This window comes from Xiphophorus couchianus, chromosome 7 (assembly GCF_001444195.1).
Source record: "Xiphophorus couchianus chromosome 7, X_couchianus-1.0, whole genome shotgun sequence".
In the NCBI taxonomy this organism is placed as follows: domain Eukaryota; kingdom Metazoa; phylum Chordata; class Actinopteri; order Cyprinodontiformes; family Poeciliidae; genus Xiphophorus; species Xiphophorus couchianus.
Window position 1 is genome coordinate 20078316 of NC_040234.1, and position 18766 is coordinate 20097081.

The 18766-nt window shown below is 35.0% G+C and overlaps 1 protein-coding gene across 2 annotated transcripts in view; it reads left to right on the forward strand.

The window, feature by feature from the left end:
• Positions 1-18766, forward strand: part of erbb4b (erb-b2 receptor tyrosine kinase 4b) — a 280695-nt gene that overhangs the window by 186829 nt on the left and 75100 nt on the right. For both annotated transcript variants that reach the window (XM_028023799.1, XM_028023797.1), the window contains exons 4-10: positions 4504-4635; positions 7319-7384; positions 11759-11877; positions 12825-12966; positions 15668-15781; positions 16194-16320; positions 17121-17194. In XM_028023799.1, the coding sequence (XP_027879600.1) occupies positions 4504-4635; positions 7319-7384; positions 11759-11877; positions 12825-12966; positions 15668-15781; positions 16194-16320; positions 17121-17194 (774 nt within the window). The remainder of the gene's footprint in view (positions 1-4503; positions 4636-7318; positions 7385-11758; positions 11878-12824; positions 12967-15667; positions 15782-16193; positions 16321-17120; positions 17195-18766) is intronic.

Below are 18766 nucleotides of genomic sequence, written 5' to 3' on the forward strand. Positions count from 1 at the left end.
AGTGACTCATTATCTAAACACACTATTACGTTATTATACGTTATTTTCAGAAAGTAGTGTATTTTATACCAAACAGGATGTTTTTCATAGGTTGGTGGCATTTCTCTGTAGAACAAACACAAAACTAATTTGTTTCATAAAACCAGCAAATTAGAATATTTGTTGCATGCAAAATGTAGTTCTTAAAAATCTATAAAAAAACAAAACAATAAAGGGAAAAATGGTTCATGGAGATTTCAAATTGTGTGTCATTTCTATAGATATAAATACCACATTTTTCTGTGGGTTTTGTATAGAGGTTCACGAATAATATTTCCAATTTTTGCTCCCAGCCTCTGTTAGAGGCATGACTGTGGTACTGTGAACTTATCATAGGGCACTTTGTGCAAAATTCAGATGCCAGGGGGGTTGATGAAATTGTGGCATGTTTCATGCCTTTTTTCCCCAGTCTCACAGGAACTAGGGAGACATTCTGGAATTACATTTATGTATCATATGTGCCTTCCTCAGCCAATGGAGCTTCTCTAGAGAGCACAATGACTTTCCAGAGAAATTGAGTATAGCTTAGAATTCAAAGTCAAGTGAATCCTTTTTCTCCCCTCAATGGTGGTAGTGGAAGAAGAGGTTCTTTAATCAGTGTACTTCTACATAAATCATATCTTGCTATCTAAAAATGTAAAAGTAGCCCATATTAGTTCAAATTGATAAACTAGCCCACCTGTCGTCAACTTAAAGAATCTAGCAAACTGTTGTGAGAAACAGTTTGCTAGTTTTCTGTTTTGGCTTAAAATATTTGAGCCAAGTCATGCAGTTCAAAGACAATGCTACCAAATACTGAGGAAATGGATGTAAACTTCTGATTTTGTAAACATAAATGGATAAATCTCTATTGTATTCTCTCTCTTGTTGTTGTGTCATTTTGAAAATAGAAATACTTTTGGTAATTCTGACTGACATGAGAGAAGTGTAGTCTGAAGACAGTGAGAAAAACTTAGAATTTTTTATTTGGTGTATGTAAACATCTAATTCAAACTTTAAATGGAGATACTTGTTTTACTCGTGACATATGACTACTTGTGCCATTGACATGTTTACAGCAACATTTATGGTATTTTGGTCCATATTATCAAGCAACCAACCAGAATTCTCATAATTGCTGGATGATGTACAGTGGATGCTTGATGCAGGATAAGATTAAGAGACCCTCCTGGCAGTTTTGACATAACTACTTGACTTCGTTTATTTATTTATTTATTTTTTATTTTTTTGGCTTGTCCATCACCCTTCTTTGCCAGCTGTATCCTATTGTGAAGACAATTAGATTTTGGTGACATGGAATCCTCACGAATGAGTGATGTCCCTCCTATGGTGAGAAGCAGAATTTCTTTCTTTCCCTAACCCCATTGCACATGTAGTGGGATGAAGATGAAGAACTAAAGTCGGGAGATGGAAACCTGTGGAACTGGACCAGCACCACCCCTCCCAAGAAGCATAATTTAATCAAAATTTTGTGAGAGTATTTGGCCGGTACTGTGTGGTGCTGGCAGGACGCCTTATGTAAGATTATGGGTCTCATTGGTTTTAGCCCCATGTCAGTAAACTGTTTGTATGGAGATGGAGAACACACAAGCTCTGTAAATAATGCAAATCTGGTTTTAGGCTTTACTTTGTGTTTCTTTTTCATCGTCTGTCTCTGTGCTGCTTTCTGCCATCTTCATTTGTTTTCTTTCTCTTTTCTGCTTTGTCTAGCTCAAATAAAAATCAGGATTTTGCAGTTGTAAACTCAAGCACAAAAATAATCTAAACCACCATCTATATTCATGAATCTTTGTGTATATTTATGCATGTGTGACCAAGGAATCAAACCTTGGTTTGATAAAGAAGTGCAGATCATAGGTATATGAGCATCACTACTTGAATAAAATGAACATTTTACAAACTTCTTAAAGGCATCCATGTAAACGAGACTTTAATTGAGAAATATTTATTTTAAATGTAAAAACAATACAGTATTAATACTGTATGTGGTTTTTAAAAATAAAAAAAACACGTCACATGAATGTTGCCATGTTTACACCGCAATGGATTCCGGGTAAATGACATGCTTGGTCCCATTACGTTAGTTTTGTCCAGCCAAAACAGCTGTGAGTAACATTAAGCCTTTTCAGTTTGAACTGGAGTGTGCTGGGATTGATAGGAATGTGGAATTCTCAAAGATTAATGAAGATGATGAGGACCAAACGGATGAAGAGGACAGTGCTGGCTGAAGAAGCTGGAGTTTGTGCTGTTGCTTCCACCTTCAGCTTTGTGAATGAAACAATGACTGACACGTACCTTTTAATTTTAGTGATGGAAGATTCTGTCGGATTGTGTGATCCAGGAAGTAGTTCTGTAAGCAGCGCTATCTGGTCTGGTAACATCGATTTAATGTCCAGTCTTAGGTCTGATGTCGTGTTCTTGGTTTCACATTCAGTATGAACAAAAGGAAGAATAGCTCCATTATCATTTAAAAGAGCTTCCAGCATTGCCTGTCTGATGTTTCTCCCAGTGTCTTTCCCTCGCTACCCGGCTGCAGAGTTTAGGCATATTGTGGATGAAAACTGTCGGCACAGCATTTGGTTTTAGCTTGCAAGGGAAATGACCACCTTTAGATCCTTTGGCTCAAAGTCTTCTGGAGAGAAACATTGAGGGTACAAATGTAGGTCCTTCAAAAGTTGTGTTCAGCTCTTTTTTGTGGGAGATCATCCAGACTCACCTCACTATTTTGCTTTCTTTTTTTCTAAATTATTGCCAACAGCGCCGCAGTGTGGCATTGTCACACTGCCACACCAGTCAAATGTAATTTGGTAAAAAACAACTCGGGTAAAGATAGCCTGTGTGTACTCTGTAGATTCCAGTATAGAACTGACCCAGCAAAACCCTTGAAAAAACGGGAACCTCCATGGGTGAAAAATACAACAAAAGTTATACTTTTTTTTTTTTTTAATAATTGACATATCATATCACAAACACTTTTACAGCATATTTAGGCCAATGTATTCAACTAATTGTGAATCCCTTTAAACCTCATTAGAGGTTTAAATCCCAAATGGATTGGTGATGTGGTAGTAGTGGAGGATAATTAATTTGTGTGTTTATAGCATAATTCAAATAGATTGATAGAAAAAAGTGGAAAATGTTAAAAGATAATAAAAAAGATAGTAATATTATTAGATTTATGGAGCATTGTCTCTGCCTTATGAAAGCAACTATATTTAAATCTAGAGATGCACCAATTAGAGATGGCATGGCAAAATTTTGATAATTGTTTTTGTAATGTTCACACCTGCCAAATTAGACCATAACTGTTTTTGATTTCATTGGGAATACTACAAATAACAACCTTATTTTATTTTATGGATAAAATGAAAGTGTAAATGTCTTCATACAAAGTTTTTGGTTAAAAAAAAAAGTCAAAGGTTACAGAACTGTCGATCCCTGAACTGTCGATCCCTGAAAATCTATAAATACACTAAGCTACAAGTTGTGGAACAGATGGATCAGTACATTAAAATACCAACTAAAAAGAACTGCAGCATGCTTTATTCATGGCATAGATTTCAATTTACTCACTTCTGTTTTTCACAGTTCTAACTGTAAAAGTTTGCTATATCACAACATCTTGCAGTTTATGCTAGCATATAATTTTAAATAATGAAGAACTGTGTCCACCTCAATATTAAAAGATTTCATTTACTGCTGTGTGTTAGATTCTTACATCATGTTTTTTCTGTTTTGCTTACTTTAAGCAGCTTTTCTGCTGTGATTTGTTCTTATTTACATTAGGAGCAGAATAAAAGCAGACACTTTGTTTTAGTCGCTTGTGCTACCCAGGTAAGCTTCAAAACCGTTTCAAAACAAAATGACCAAAAAGTTAGCATTGTGAAGTGTCGTAACATTTTATATTTGTGCTTATAAGGTATTTAACTGTGTCATAACTGTCATTCTGTCTCTGTATGTAAAGTTGGTAGATCTCATCCAACTTTGATAATTTAGACTGTCATTCTGTATAAAGAATCTCCCATCACTAAAATGGGTTCTCCAAAAGAATAAAGCTCAGCATTTATGTTGTTATATCTTCAACTTTTTGTTATTTATGTTATTTATGCTTAAAAAAAGCATAGTCTTTCAAAATATCTTTAAAAGTTTCCTTTCCTTTCTTGAAGCTGCTTGCACACTTTGTGCTTCCTCTGACTTCATGACCTGACAGGGCTGGTCAAGTGTAAAATAGGGCGATTCCGGTTAAATCGGATGCAATAAAGATCAACCCATAAAGGTTGATCTCTTTTGCACTAAAACTAAAGGAAATATCATTAATAGTGCTGGTGTTCAAACTTGAGTTGTTTGTTGAAAGATTTCTGCAGTTGAGCAAAATAAAAGCTGTATTTTGAACACATTGCAGGCAAACATTGTTGAGAATCCAGAGAGTCACAGCTGACTGTGTTGTCTTTCTTTTGTCCACAGAGATTCTCAAAGGAGGTGTGTATGTTGACCAAAACAAGTTCCTCTGCCATGCAGACACAATCCACTGGCAGGACATTGTCAAGTATCCAAGGATCCATCCTATAGTGGTACCCACTAACAGCAGTGTTATATGTAAGTAACTATAAAGGCAGGTCATCTAATAGAACAGTGATTCAACTAAGATTTACCTTGTATTTTCTGCTCTGTTCAAGGTTTCATAAGATTAAAGGGTGTTTCGCACCTCCTCCCTCCCCCGAGACACTCTTATCCCATATAAACACAGCTATATTGATTTACACTGTAGGATGCATAGTATAACCACAGGTTAATCATTACACTCCAATGCTTGGGTTTAATAGAATACTGCATTGATCTTACATTGTGCTTCAATAACACTGTTGGTTGCATGATTGATTATTAAAAGCATCCATACAGAGAACTAGATGTATCTTATTTTTCCTTGTGATTTCTCATTGTTTGCAAGAGCTAGATACCTCACAATATAAGTTGGAGCACAAAGACTTTAGTTGAAGAGTGAACACATGTTGTGCTGCTGGCATTAACACAACTTCTAAGTACTACAGACTTCTGAAGTGCTGAACAGATGTCTAACTTCCTGCTTTAGAACTTAACAAACTTAGCAGAGAACAGTTTTTTCAGTGATTTGTGTGCTTAGACCAAACAATCTCATTTTTTAACTCTGTTTTTTTTGTTTATTTGTTGTTTTTTGTTGTTGTTGTTATGTTTCATAAACATTCAATATGTAACCAATTCATTTGATTAATTACATTCCTATAAAATCATTCTTCACATGTGATGATTTGCAAAAGTGTTCATCCCTCTTTAAAACCAGCATATTTTGTCCCCTGGTTATAGCCCAACATGAAATACTGCATGACTGTTATGAGAAAAAACAAATTAGTGGTGGAACTCAATATTTTTTATTAAGTTAACTGCAGGGTCTGCAATTAGTCAATCACAGTTTATCACATTTGAATCAAAAATCAAGTATTGACAAATAAACATTTTCAATTCCAAAGTCCTTTTTGGACTTGCTATGGAAGCATCCATCCTTTACTTCATTGTTTGATTGTGCTTGCTATTATAAATCATAATCTCCACTTATTCAATTCCCTTTTATGCCCCACTATAACCTGCTGTAAGACATGTTAATGAACACATTGAGTTTTAATAGGAAATATCGAAGTAAAGGGGGGGAAAAAAACAGAAAAACAATATTTAGTCTGTCAGGGAGAAGGGGGGGCGGTTGATGCCTGATGTGATTGTCAGTAAGAATAAATTAAGTCACCTCCTCTGCCCCATTTATTTTGCTCATTGAGCCTCTTAATACACTTCTTTCAGTTTTATTAATGCAGTGCTCCCACTGTTTGACATTTAAATCTTCTTGTCAAATCATAAAATAAAATGCATTACCATTTTTGAAACAAAATACAAAGACAGTAGGCACTTGTCCTTGGATTTCTTTTCACAACACTTGCTGGAGACTTCCAATGCATATTAACTACTCATGGCATTGATATTCTGCTCAATCCCCCTCCTCCCTGCAGCCCTGTTAGCCTCGGAACGACCCCGACTCCCATGTAAGTCATCTACCCCATCCAAAAGATCAAGGGTCTCCAGACTTTTAATCCACCATTGAGAACATTATCTTCATGTTATTCTTTGAGGGCACAAAAGCTTTATGTTGTTACAATGTTTATCCTATCTGCACCAATATTTTGTTGTCTTTTGGTTTCTTTATGAGAGAAGAACGTGATTCAAAATTTCAGCATTGATGATATGGGCTGACAACCTTTCTCTGAAACATCGAATAAAACAGACACTAAAACCAAGGCTGGGGAGAAGACACAGAGATACAGAGGGGAACTGATTGAATCAAAGATAGGTAAACTTCGAATGAAGGAAATGAAAATATTGCAGAAAAGCTCAAAGAGTAGCAAATAGAGGATGGAGAGGCACACGATGGGCACACAGTGGGCACTGGAGTCAATCAAATGCTAATAGCTCTCATTTGAAGAGGCTGATGGACAAAGGGCAGCACTTTTACTCATTCAGGCTCAGTTAGTCAATTACTTGAACGTCAATTAAGTCCTTAAAAACTGAGAAATCCAGTTGCAGCACTGAGGATATATTTCAGTGCTATTGACTGTATGTTATTTATATGACTTCTTATTATAGTATTTTTATAATGTGAAGCACTTTGAACTGCCTTGCCGCTGTGCTACACAAGTAAGTCTGATTGATTGACTGATTTCTTATTGCTTGTCCATTGCTTTAATCTCACTATGTTTGCTGCTGCCTTATTTATTGCTGTGTACTAAATACATCTATTTTTACAAAACAACCAAATGCTACAATTACACATGTACTTTTAAAAACAGCAGGTATAAATTGGTGAATAGGTAGTGTTTCAATAGTCAGGAATGCCTAAAAAATAATTAGCAAATGTGAGAATGTCCTATAATTGTACATTCAAGTTATCACAATTCCTGGTAGCTGTTCATTTCTTGTAAGCAGTGCATTATTACAAATTTTAATTTAACAAAATTATCACACACACATAGAATGCTGAAAATGTCTTTAAACCAAAGCAAGATCTTGATGAAAAAAAAAGAGTTCAGCTAATTAAAAATTTTCATAAAACACTCAGACACTCAAGTTGAAACAAAAAAAAAAAAAAAACAGCCAGTTGTACTAGTAGTCACAGTTCACAGACTCCAGATTATAGTTTGTAAAAGTTTAGCTAAAGTTTTGCTTTTGATGATCGTTTTTTTCTTATTCTTTTTTCTTGCAGGTCAAAAGTGTCATCGTTCCTGTACTGGGCGCTGCTGGGGCCCCAAGGAGGACCACTGTCAAAGCTGTAAGTTCAGTACGGTAAAAGACAGGTATAGCTTTTGCTCACTTTCATGTTAAGGAGCTAATAAAGACCAGTAGTGCCTCAAAGCTCAAAGTCTAAGAAAAGAAAAAATTCCATATGGCCTTTTACGGCCATATGGCATATTTTATTTTGGTTAAATGATAATACATTTAAATCGGAATCTACCAGTCATATGAAACATTTGGGGCTCAACTACAATTCAGAATAAAATGTAACTTAACTTTTTTTCTTTTTTTTGGCTTTTTGGATCTTGGGAGTCACCTATTTATCCTGTTTTTTTTTTTTTATTAAACGTCCTCTCACTGTAATCACACACACAAACCACATTATGAGTCATCAATATAATAAAGCCATTCATTTTGTCTGTCCGCACTGTTAAGTGGTATAAATGTGGTTTTGCTAAAGCTTTTGTATAAAATGAAACTGAACAAACATCAATGCAATAGATTATTTCGTGTCATACATAAAAAAAAAAAACATTTCTTTATAGAGCTCCACTTCATTCTCAATTTTTTGCTCTAACCTGCAAAACCTTCTGGTTACTATAATTTCTTAATCTCAAATAAGTGACAAGCAGGAGGATCCTAAACCATATTATGTTATAGAAAATGTATGTACCATGCTAATAAACGACTAATAAATTTTTTAACACTTCATATGCAGTAGTTTTCACAAAAAGCATTTTTTCAAATTGCATAAAAATGTGATCAACTAAACAGGAACCGAGCAGAGGTACCCAATTTTGACAAGTCAGATTATTCACTTTCTCCTCTTTAAGTTTGCAAGCAATTCTAGTGGAAATTAAAAGACGTTTTTTGGAAAAAGAAGTTTCCTTCTTCCAATCACTCCGTTCTCTGACATCTTCATTTATGCTTTCATATCCTGACAGGAGTTTGTTCTGCGGCTCTGATCTCATTACGATAGTTAGGAATAAACTATTTCACTACATAAGGTTGACAGGACGTCACTGACTAGGTCCAGATAAGCCATAGCTCTGTCTTTCTGTGGGTGGTTACCTGTTATCACAGTTTACCTCCTGTCTGCAGCTTTACATTCTGTGCATGGCATTATCCAATCTTCTTTCATTGCTTTCCACAAAATCTTTACATGTTTTATGTTCAATTAGATATAAGTTAACTGTGAGATTGTTGAATTATAAAAATTACTTTCATTTTGGCTTCTTTGAAAAACATCAAAATTTAAATTGACCTAGAAAACGGTGTCATTATCCTTAAATTAGTCACGGGCCAAGGAGGGGCTGGTTCACCTTGGACAAGTTCATAGCTGATATTTAATAAGCGATTGGTAAATTTACATTTTGCTTTTCAAATTAAAGCACCTTTTTGCTTTTCATAGTTATACTTTGGGTCTAACAAGCTGATAGTAGCTGATTCTTTAGTCAAACTATATAACTATGTATGCTAGCCTGCATTCTGCCCCTTTATTGCCCCACTATGCCTAGTGTGCACTGAGCATGGCAGATGTAGGTTTAGAACAGCATGAGTAACTGGTAGCACATTTTTTCCAATCAATGACTATTTTTGTGTATGGAAATATTTCCATACAGCCCAAATGTGTGTTTCTCGTAACAGAAACAAAACTGCAGTTGACATCTTTCAGCCTGTTGAATGACAAAGTACAGCAAACAGGTGGGGGAGGGGAAGTGCTGTAAAACTCTCATCCACACAGCCAGACAAAACTCTGTCCATGCTGGCACTTCCTGGTGGTTTTAACATCATAATTCATTGAAGAAATGTTATACCTTGATCCAGGCAATTGTCAAATAAATACACTGGATAGATTCTTAGCAGAGCTGTAAAAAAAGCAAAAATATGAACATCACTGATTTCAGGGCAATTCCAATCAAATGGTAAACTCGTATGCATGTTTTTGAATTGCAGAAAGTAACATGCAAACTTACTACCTATTCCTTTTAAGACATTCAATTAAAAACAATACGCAGTATAGTTGTTTTTAGAGTTCAGATCAAACTATATTCCAATTAAACAGTATTAATCATTTATTAATAATTTTTTAAGCTCAATTTTTAGATAAAATGAGCCAAAAACATTGTTAGTTTTCTGTGTAACTGAAATACAATCAGGCTGATTGCAAGTATGAGGTAACTGCTAGCCAAATCCCTTAAGCCCTTTACTTCAAGGAGGGTTGAAGTATTACCAACAGCATTTGATCTATATTGTATGCTCATTCAGTAGAAGGACATTAAGCTTTAATTCAAATAAAAAAATTTAACAGAATATTTTATTACAAGAAGACAGTGTTAACTACAAAATGTGGTGAACTTACACCTTTTATTTTTGTAACATTTCTGTCTATTACCAAAGAAGTTTTTTTTTGTTTGTTTTTTACTGCAGAAGTGGGGGGGAAAAAAGCAAGTAAATTTTTGCTCATGTAAATAGCAGCTGAAAGGCACTGGCTCCTGTGACTGATGCTGCTGTCCTCAGTCTGTTCAAATGGAAGCTCGCAGGCATATTTCATGAGATGGATTCTTTCGGTATTTGTTGTCACCAGGCACTATTTCTTTTTTCCTTTTTTTTTCTTAAAGTGGAAGTTTTAAAGCCAAATTGATAAACAACATTGCGTCTCTTACTCTTGCTCTCTTTCTCTTTCCTCTCTCTGGCTAGGTCGTTTGTTTGACAGAGTGTCTTTAAATAAAGCAGGCCATTTCATTTTAGTCCAGGCACCGTTAATAGAATGACGCTGATGGTGCGTTCGGTGTGGGGTGAAGTGTGTGCTCTTGGTCACATTTTTCGTTTTGGTGACTTTTCCGGCGGGGGTATCCATCACCCTGATAGTATCTCGTCAGAGTAACGGTGAAAGAGAAATGGAGCATCCAACAAAACATCATGAGCTTGCATTCAAAAATGCAGAGAATTATACTTTCTAGTTTTTTGTTACTAATATTCTACATTGATATATAACTGTTACATGTAATTTTTAGTTTTTAGAGTAATAATGTTGAAGAATAAAAAATATACAACCTAAAGAACATGGCATCCATATTCTGCAACTGAAAACTCAAATCAACAGCTAAGATGATTGAAATTTGGGCATAACTGACTGTTGCGGGATTAAACACATTAAACCAGGTTTTGCGATAGTCATGCCAATGTTGAGCTTCTAGGAAGTCTGAAATCTGAATTAAAATTTGTATTCTTAAAAGGTGGGCTCCTGCCAGAAAGCGGTACAGTGAAATACATTTTCCGTTTTTTGATAGAAGAATGCTCAAACATCTAGCAAGGATTATCCCAGGGATGTGTGGTTATTTGAGGTGCTAAGGGACTTTTAGTTAAATATTGGGGGATGCATACATATGTTTGAGTTGGTATGTATAGTTTTTAACCCAATATCGATCAGAGAAAATTAAAAAGAAGTTAAATACTAAATTATAAAAATAATTTTGTTTTTTATAATTTATTGATGTGTTGTAGGAAAAGTTTTCAAACTCTTGATTAAAAGACATAAATGTAAACTTTTAAATATAATTCAATGCAGATAAAATATTACATGTAAAGAGGTAACTTATTTAACTATGCAGAAAAAAGTATAAAATTTGTATTGTCCTCAAAGACAAGTTTACGCACTCATTGCAGAAACTTTTCTTGTGTATTTTTTATTACTTTATTCTGTTTTTTTCCCCCCTGATCTCTCACACGAGTCCAAAACCTCTAATTTAAGCTGTGCCCATTACTACTTATCTTTGTCTGCAGCATATTCAATGTGCATTGACATATGGCTGCATGTAAGATAGGAACGCAGCCATACGGTAGCCCATATGATTGCAAAAGGCACATGAGGAAAGGGACAGGCATCTCTCCATTGTGACAGCAATGCACCTTGTTATATGACAATCACTACATCTCTGTCACATTCAGCGATATACCCACAGGTGTGCTTACAGGCAGAGGAAAATATGGTTGAACATAACAGAATATAGCTTGCTAAGGAAAAGAATCAGATGCAAACACACAAACACTAATCCTTATAAAGTTTTGCCAGTGGTAGCAGCAAGAAGACTTGAGCATTGTGCCATTCATTTCACCAGTGTATCTAGCACCTGTTCAAATATAGTTGTCAATTCACCTTTTTTTCAGTGTAAATAAAGTTTTTACTAATGGCTGAATGGCTTTGTTTAGTGTATATGAATGTCAGACAAGAGAAATCAGTATGTTAAGCTACTTTCACTACTGGCTGGAGTTCTCAAAGAATAAATTATACATATCTGACATTGTCATTTAACACATACAGTACTTGTGCAGGAAGGATGTTGAGGATTGTGGTCTAAAACCTATGGAGTATGTCTTTTAATTCTTTCCTACTTTTGTGGTTTCACAGTAACTAAGACAGTGTGTGCTGAACAGTGCGACGGTCGCTGCTTTGGTCCCTATGTAAGTGACTGCTGCCATCGTGAGTGTGCAGGTGGCTGCTTTGGCCCAAAGGACACAGACTGTTTTGTAAGTGGAGTTTTACATTGATCAAAACCAATCACTTTCAATCATTCCGGGAATAAAGAAAACTATTAGTTGATATACAGTAAACCAAATAATTGACCACATTGCATTTTTTCAGCATTAACCTCAAAGACAAAAATCTTCCTTAAACTTTTTTAGCTTGCAGTAAATATCACTTGTATGGTAAATGCATAGGAATACATTTATTTGACAATTTTTCAAAGTTAAATCTTGTATAGGGTTCACTAATAAACCATCCAGTCTTATTCTCCTTGCAGGGTAAATCAGATTTTAAAGCGTTCTTTTGTGTGCCCTGCAGTTTTAGGATGACTTATCAAGCCTTTCTTGTTCATAAAGAAACATATTTGAAGTAGTCTCAGTTTATGTCCAAATTCATTATATCAATATGATGGTTTTATCTTAATAGTATCAAAACATTTTTTGGTAGATTCTAAATAACATTTTATTGTCTGAGTCGCAGAAACAATTATTTCAACACTTGTGTTCCTGTGACTTGCAGAAATAAAATGTTTAATGAAAAAATTAAAACAAGATTTGTTACAATGCATAATAAAAGACAGTAAAAATGTAATTCTATGTCTACATATAGAAAAAATGTATGCATATATTTATATGAATTAATTCTTTATAAACAAGCTCAGTCTTTGCCGTTTGATAATGCTGTTCTACACTCCAGAGGGAAACTGGTATTCACATGTAGTGTAGTCAATATAAATGTGAGATTTCTGAAATACCTTCATGTTTAAACACACTATCACATATTTATTCACATGCTGCAACAATCCTGTAACCAGTTTCAAATCCTATTTCATGCGGTGTGCTGCAGCATTACCATATTAGTGCAAAACCATGAAGATTTGTGTCTTTTTTTTAATGAAATGTAAATTAAGTAATGTTTAGGTAAGGTAGCTAAGTCTTTATCTTTACAGGCCTGCACAAACTTCAATGACAGTGGAGCGTGTGTTACACAGTGCCCTCAGCCATTTGTCTACAATCCTACCACGTTCCAACTCGAACACAACCCGAGGGCAAAGTACACCTATGGAGCCTTCTGTGTCAAGAAGTGTCCTCGTAAGTTCCCCCACCTGAGTATACAAATAGATGTCTGCTGTGCCTTGCAGACTTATTCATACAACTGAATTTTTTCAAAATTTGTGATACTACAATCAATAACCTCAATGTATTAATTGGGATTTGATCTGGTACACCAAAACAAAGTAGTGTGTAAATTTGAAACGGTGTGAAAAATAATATATTTTTATGTAATATATTTTGCAAATTAACATCCTAGTATGTGGCCTGTATTTGTATCCTCTGCCCCTCTAGTACTCCAAAATAAAATTTTGTCCAACCGAAGTCTCCCTGATCAGTTAGTTAATTAGAGTCCACCTGTGTGTTCTTTACTTTCAATTTAAATTCAGTTGTTTTGTGAAAGAATCAAAGATTTGATAGAGAACCCTGGTGAACAAAGAACATTACAAAACCAAACAAAAAAACACACCATACTGGACAGAGATAAACTTGGGTAAATACAAACATTAAGTGAACTAAAGGGCTCCAAGTTTACCACAACAAATCTTTCCACCCTAAAATGATGGGTTTGAAGAGAAAGCATTCTTCAGAGTAGAGATCTACTGTATATCTCAAAAGAAAAGACTGTTTGCAAGATAACTATTAATTATGCACTTCACAATTCTGGCCTCCATGAAATAGTTTCAAGATGACAGCCATGATCTAATAAGAGGCAAAATAAGTCATATTTAAAGCTTGCCATAAAGCCATGAAGGAAAGCAGAAAATATTTGGAAGAAGGCGGTCTGGTGAAATTACGTCCTGGCTTGTATCACTGTAAGAAAGAAAACTAGTGGTGCCGGCAGCATCATGCTGGGGGCAGAGAAACTGGGCAGAATTGATAGGAAGGTGAATGTAACTAAATACAGGACAACAAAACTTGTTAGAAGGTGCAAAAAACCTATGACTGAAATTTAGGTTCACCTTTAAGCAAAACAGCAAGAGCTGCACTAGAATGGATTTGATTAAAGTATCTCCATGTGTAACAAACTATAGTCAACGTCATTACTTCAGGTAAGAAATTAATTAAATGTACTATTTAAAGAGGGTTTACATCCAGTCCGTTTAAGCTTGTGGTATTTTACAAAGACCATCAGCTGTTATTGCAGGGGGGTAATGTGGGGGAGAGGGAGATAGCAGGGGGTTGAGTACAAATACAGACAACATATTATCACTGAAAAAAATATCCTTTTATGATCACTCTGTGTGGTTTTTGCAATCAAAATTGTACTGCTACTAATCAATGTCCTTTTGGAAACTATATAAAAAGTGTCTTATTCTTAACCAAGAAGCTGTCTTGTTCTGAAATTGTTGTAAATGATGTTGAAAAATACATAAATGGTAATAATTCTTTTTAATTTGTATGATTGTGACATCAGCTTGTAGTGTTTTTATTGTGTACACCAGCATACGTAGCCCTAGTAGCCACTCTCCAGTTACTGAGCCCACAGTTAATTGTAAGCAACTAACAGTGCTCACAGCATGAGTGAAAAGGCCAACCAGCAGGTGTGGAATGTGACTTAGTGCAAACGTAGAAAGTGTTTTGGCACAAATAAAAATGCATATTTTACCTAATTGTTAAAATATTTAGAGCCATAAAACCATGGCTGATAATTACATTTTATTTTCTCATATATAGTAAAAACAAGATTATCATTTTTGTTTTATTCCCCTATAGCAGTGGTCCCCAAACTGCGGCCCGCCTCCACATTTGGTCCGGCCCCCTGAACAATACCAGAGTATTTTCATATATGTGCATTTTTATTTGATAAGTTGGACTTTTGCAATAAAATGTTCCTTAGTAATGAACTTTATTTATTATTAACTATTAGTTAGTAACTATTTTATACATGCATATAATTGACCCTAACTCTTTTTTTTATGTGGAGAACCCAGTGTTATTTGGTTATTATTTATTTCATAAATAGTGTTATTTCCTGACTTTTGTTCTCTGAGGAATCCAGAAAAGGTTATTTGATTGTGCTTTCTGAAAAACAATACATTTTTATGTTTAGCACTCTTACAATCGTCACACTTTTCTGTTACAAACTGACCCCGGCCCCCCATCAGAGAAGGGACAAGTTATGTGGCCCTCACAGGAGAAAGTTTGGGGACCCCTGCCCTATAGGGTCAATAAAGAAATGTTGAATTTGAATCGTTATTGTTGTTGTTGCTGTTAATGTTGCTTGCTAACCACAACCCAATGTCAGATGAGAGAAGCTCATGTATGTTGGGTGTGAAAATAAAAATATACTTCAATGTTTACTTTCAAAAATATACTCTAAAATGAAGAGTATTCAGATCAGAAGTCCTTAAAATCTTGTTTTAAGAAACAGTATAGTGATATTAAATACTTTTATCAGTATTTGTTCTGTGAGCTTCAACAAAACGTGAGGTATTAGTTGATAAAATATCTTGTATTTATTTGCTCTAATGTTTTTTTTAAAAGGGATTCACCTTTATTGTTTTAATAAAAATATATTGAAATAATAAAATTTTAACAACTGTTCTGCCTTTTGATGTTTTTTTTCCACATTCCTGAAAGTTCAGTTTTTCATTCCTGGAAAAAGTTAAACCAAAGTGACTTTTCTGCAGTGTGATTACCTAGACTCCTCTACCACTTATTTTACCATGTGTTCTTGTGTAACAAACAGCAGACATTTGTATTTGACATTTACAGTGACTTGTTTTTTTTTCCCCAGATAACTTTGTGGTGGACCACAGCTCCTGTGTAAGAGCATGCCCTAGTAACAAGATGGAGGTGGAGGAGAACCGCATTAAGATGTGCATCCCTTGCACGGATATCTGCCCAAAAGGTAAAATAAAAGAAATGGCCAAAGTTGTAATCATTACAGACAGATGGTAGTATTTGTCATGTCTCTATTTATTTAGCAATTTCTCAACTTAAAAATAAACACATTTCAAAGGGACATTATTAAGGCAAAGGTAATGTACATTTCAGTTGTTTATTAATAGTTGAATGTGCATTTTTTCAATCACTAATGGTTAGTTGGCATTTCAAATAATCCAATGACATGTTTCTTATAATTCATAGTCCATGTAGCCTGTATTTTTTTTCTGTTTGTTTCTATATAGGAACCATGTTGGAACTTGGTTTCAAAATTCACATTATTAACAAACTATAAATTAATATTTTTGTTGTATGTTTACATAAATAATAAAATAATCAATTGAATGAAACTTATTTTTTATCTCTGTGTTGTGCAGCATGTGATGGAATAGGCACAGCCAGCCTCCAGACAGCTCAGACAGTGGACTCAAGCAACATTGACAACTTTGTCAACTGCACCAAAATCAATGGCAACCTGGTGTTCCTTATTACTGGGATTAAAGGGTGAGGTGATTCAGCCTATTAAAACAGTGTTTAGAGTCGTTAAAAGTCTCAGATGCACCATTTGGTACTGAAGTTCATCTTTAAAATGGTGATGGTAGTTGTTGAAAATTGAGAAAATGATCCCACTCCAACCCACCCACATCACTTCTACCAATACAGTGAACATTATGTGGAAACAATTACACATCAGTTGTTTGTCGACAAGCATTGAACTGCCAATGTCTGAAAAAATGTAATGAATCTAAAACAGTCACTAACTCTTTTATGAAACGCTTATAACAATTAACCAGATTAACTGAGAAACTTGTCATGCTGGCTTGTAACTAATGGCAAGAAATAATATTAGGGTGTATACATCAACAAAGTATCTGGTTTTAAAGGAAAAGAAATAGTTTTATTTTCACTGTCCATATTATTTCCACCCAACTGGATTTGCCACCACGTTTAACTGCAGTGTCAATGCAAGTGCAGAGGACTTCAAAAGTACTTTACCTTTTTTCTCTTTTTTATCTGACTTTGCTCTAAATATTTCAAACCTGACTGTGCAAGCAATTCACTTTCTGTATGGTTATAAAATCTGGTGGTGAACACAATTTTAAGTAAACAATTATTTATTTTATTTTGAGCATGATAGAAGCATAAAATCACACATATGAACAAGGAAAGCAAAAGACAAGCGTCTTTGCATTCCTTGTTCATTTTTGTACCACAATAAATTAAGGTAGTAATTTCTTCATTGTTTTGTCTTTTTCTATTCTATATTTTTTTTTTACATTTTAATATATAATTGTCTCTCATAGGGATGTCTATCACAACATTGGACCTTTAGATCCAGAAAAACTCAACGTGTTCCGGACTGTTCGGGAAATCACAGGTTAGTACATATTCATCTCTGCATAACGATATGCCAACTTCATCACTATAATGTTATTCTTTTAGCCTTACCATTTATAACATTTTTAGGATGTATGCAGTTCAGCTGGGTTTGTGTTTGTTTGCTCAAGTCAAACCTCTCCCTTCTCTTGAGACTGTCCACCCCAAGGACAGACAACGCAGCATAAGATGAATATTATATGAGACTTTCAATCTCTTCTGTCTCTCCTCTGCTTCTCCCTTGGGGGCTCTCTAGCCTTGAGTCCCTCAGTCCCTACTCTCCCTTCACGCACTATGAAGAAAAGATCCAGAACATGCGGTGTGCATCGGTAATTGTCCAGCTCTCCTGTGCCGCTGCCACTTTTGAGCTTTGTGTTTGCTGTCATTTTTCCAGCCCAGACATGCAGCAGTGCCAGCAGAACATTACAGCCTGTATCTGTGATGTCACCTTCCCTCCTAAAATAAAAACACATATGTGGCAACAGATTTTATATATTCTTAGTAATGTTTTTAATCTATCATGTAAGTGCATAATAGGAGAAGCTCAATTAAATAAATCTCAAGCACCAGAAAATTAAGTGACAGAGTGACAATAAGTCAGATGTTAAATTTGGTCCTTATGGAGTCTGAGTTGACTAGATTGTTGAGGGTTAAGCTTTAAAAAACATTCAGTGTGCATTTCTCATGAAGATTACACAAAGTCGAACACGAGAACAGAATGGCCTGGACATTTTTTATATTATGATTGTGGCACTCGAGAACTGAAAATGAGACCAAATATATCGAACATCTTTTTACACTGATTTAAATTGACAGTATACAGATAAAAAAAAAAAAAACTGACCCTGGGCTTTGAATTTGACATGTTGAATGGTAGAGCATTTTAACATTTTGCAAAACAATAATTTGTCTGTGAAAATCTTGTTCTAAAATGTTTTATTGCCAGTCTCCATTAATCATCTGTGCTGGCAGGCCAAATTACTTACATTCTTTAATTGTGATTAATTGCTACACATGACCCTCCAAAGGGTCAGCAGTGGTACCTTGGCAGCACTTTGGACACCCCCGATTTAGGGATTTGTGCAAAGTAAAATAGTTAAGTGAAACTCTAAAGTGTATAATCCATCACTATGAAATGTTATAGGAGAAGAAGTGCTGCCCTGTTGACAAAAAGGGGTCGTCCAGGGCATTGACAGCAGAAGCTACCTGATGATTTAGGACACTCGGATTATGACTACTATATCCATAGAATAAATGTGCTTGAATTAAATTGGAATTAAAAATAAGATAATATTAATAAAAAAACATATTACTTTATTTTGAGACTTTAGACTTAATAATAGTGGCAACCAGGTTCTTAATGTATGTATATTAAAGGTGTGTTTATTTATTTATTCTATTTTTTGGTGAGTGATGGCTGGCTGAGAGCAGTTGATGGGGCATAAACCTGTGGCCATGTACTTAGACATTTGTGTCAGCACAACTTGTCGTCTCCCTGAGCTGTCAAGAAAATATGGCATCTGACAGAAGAAGTCAACCTGGCTTTCTGACCCTTAGGTCACAATAACACCGC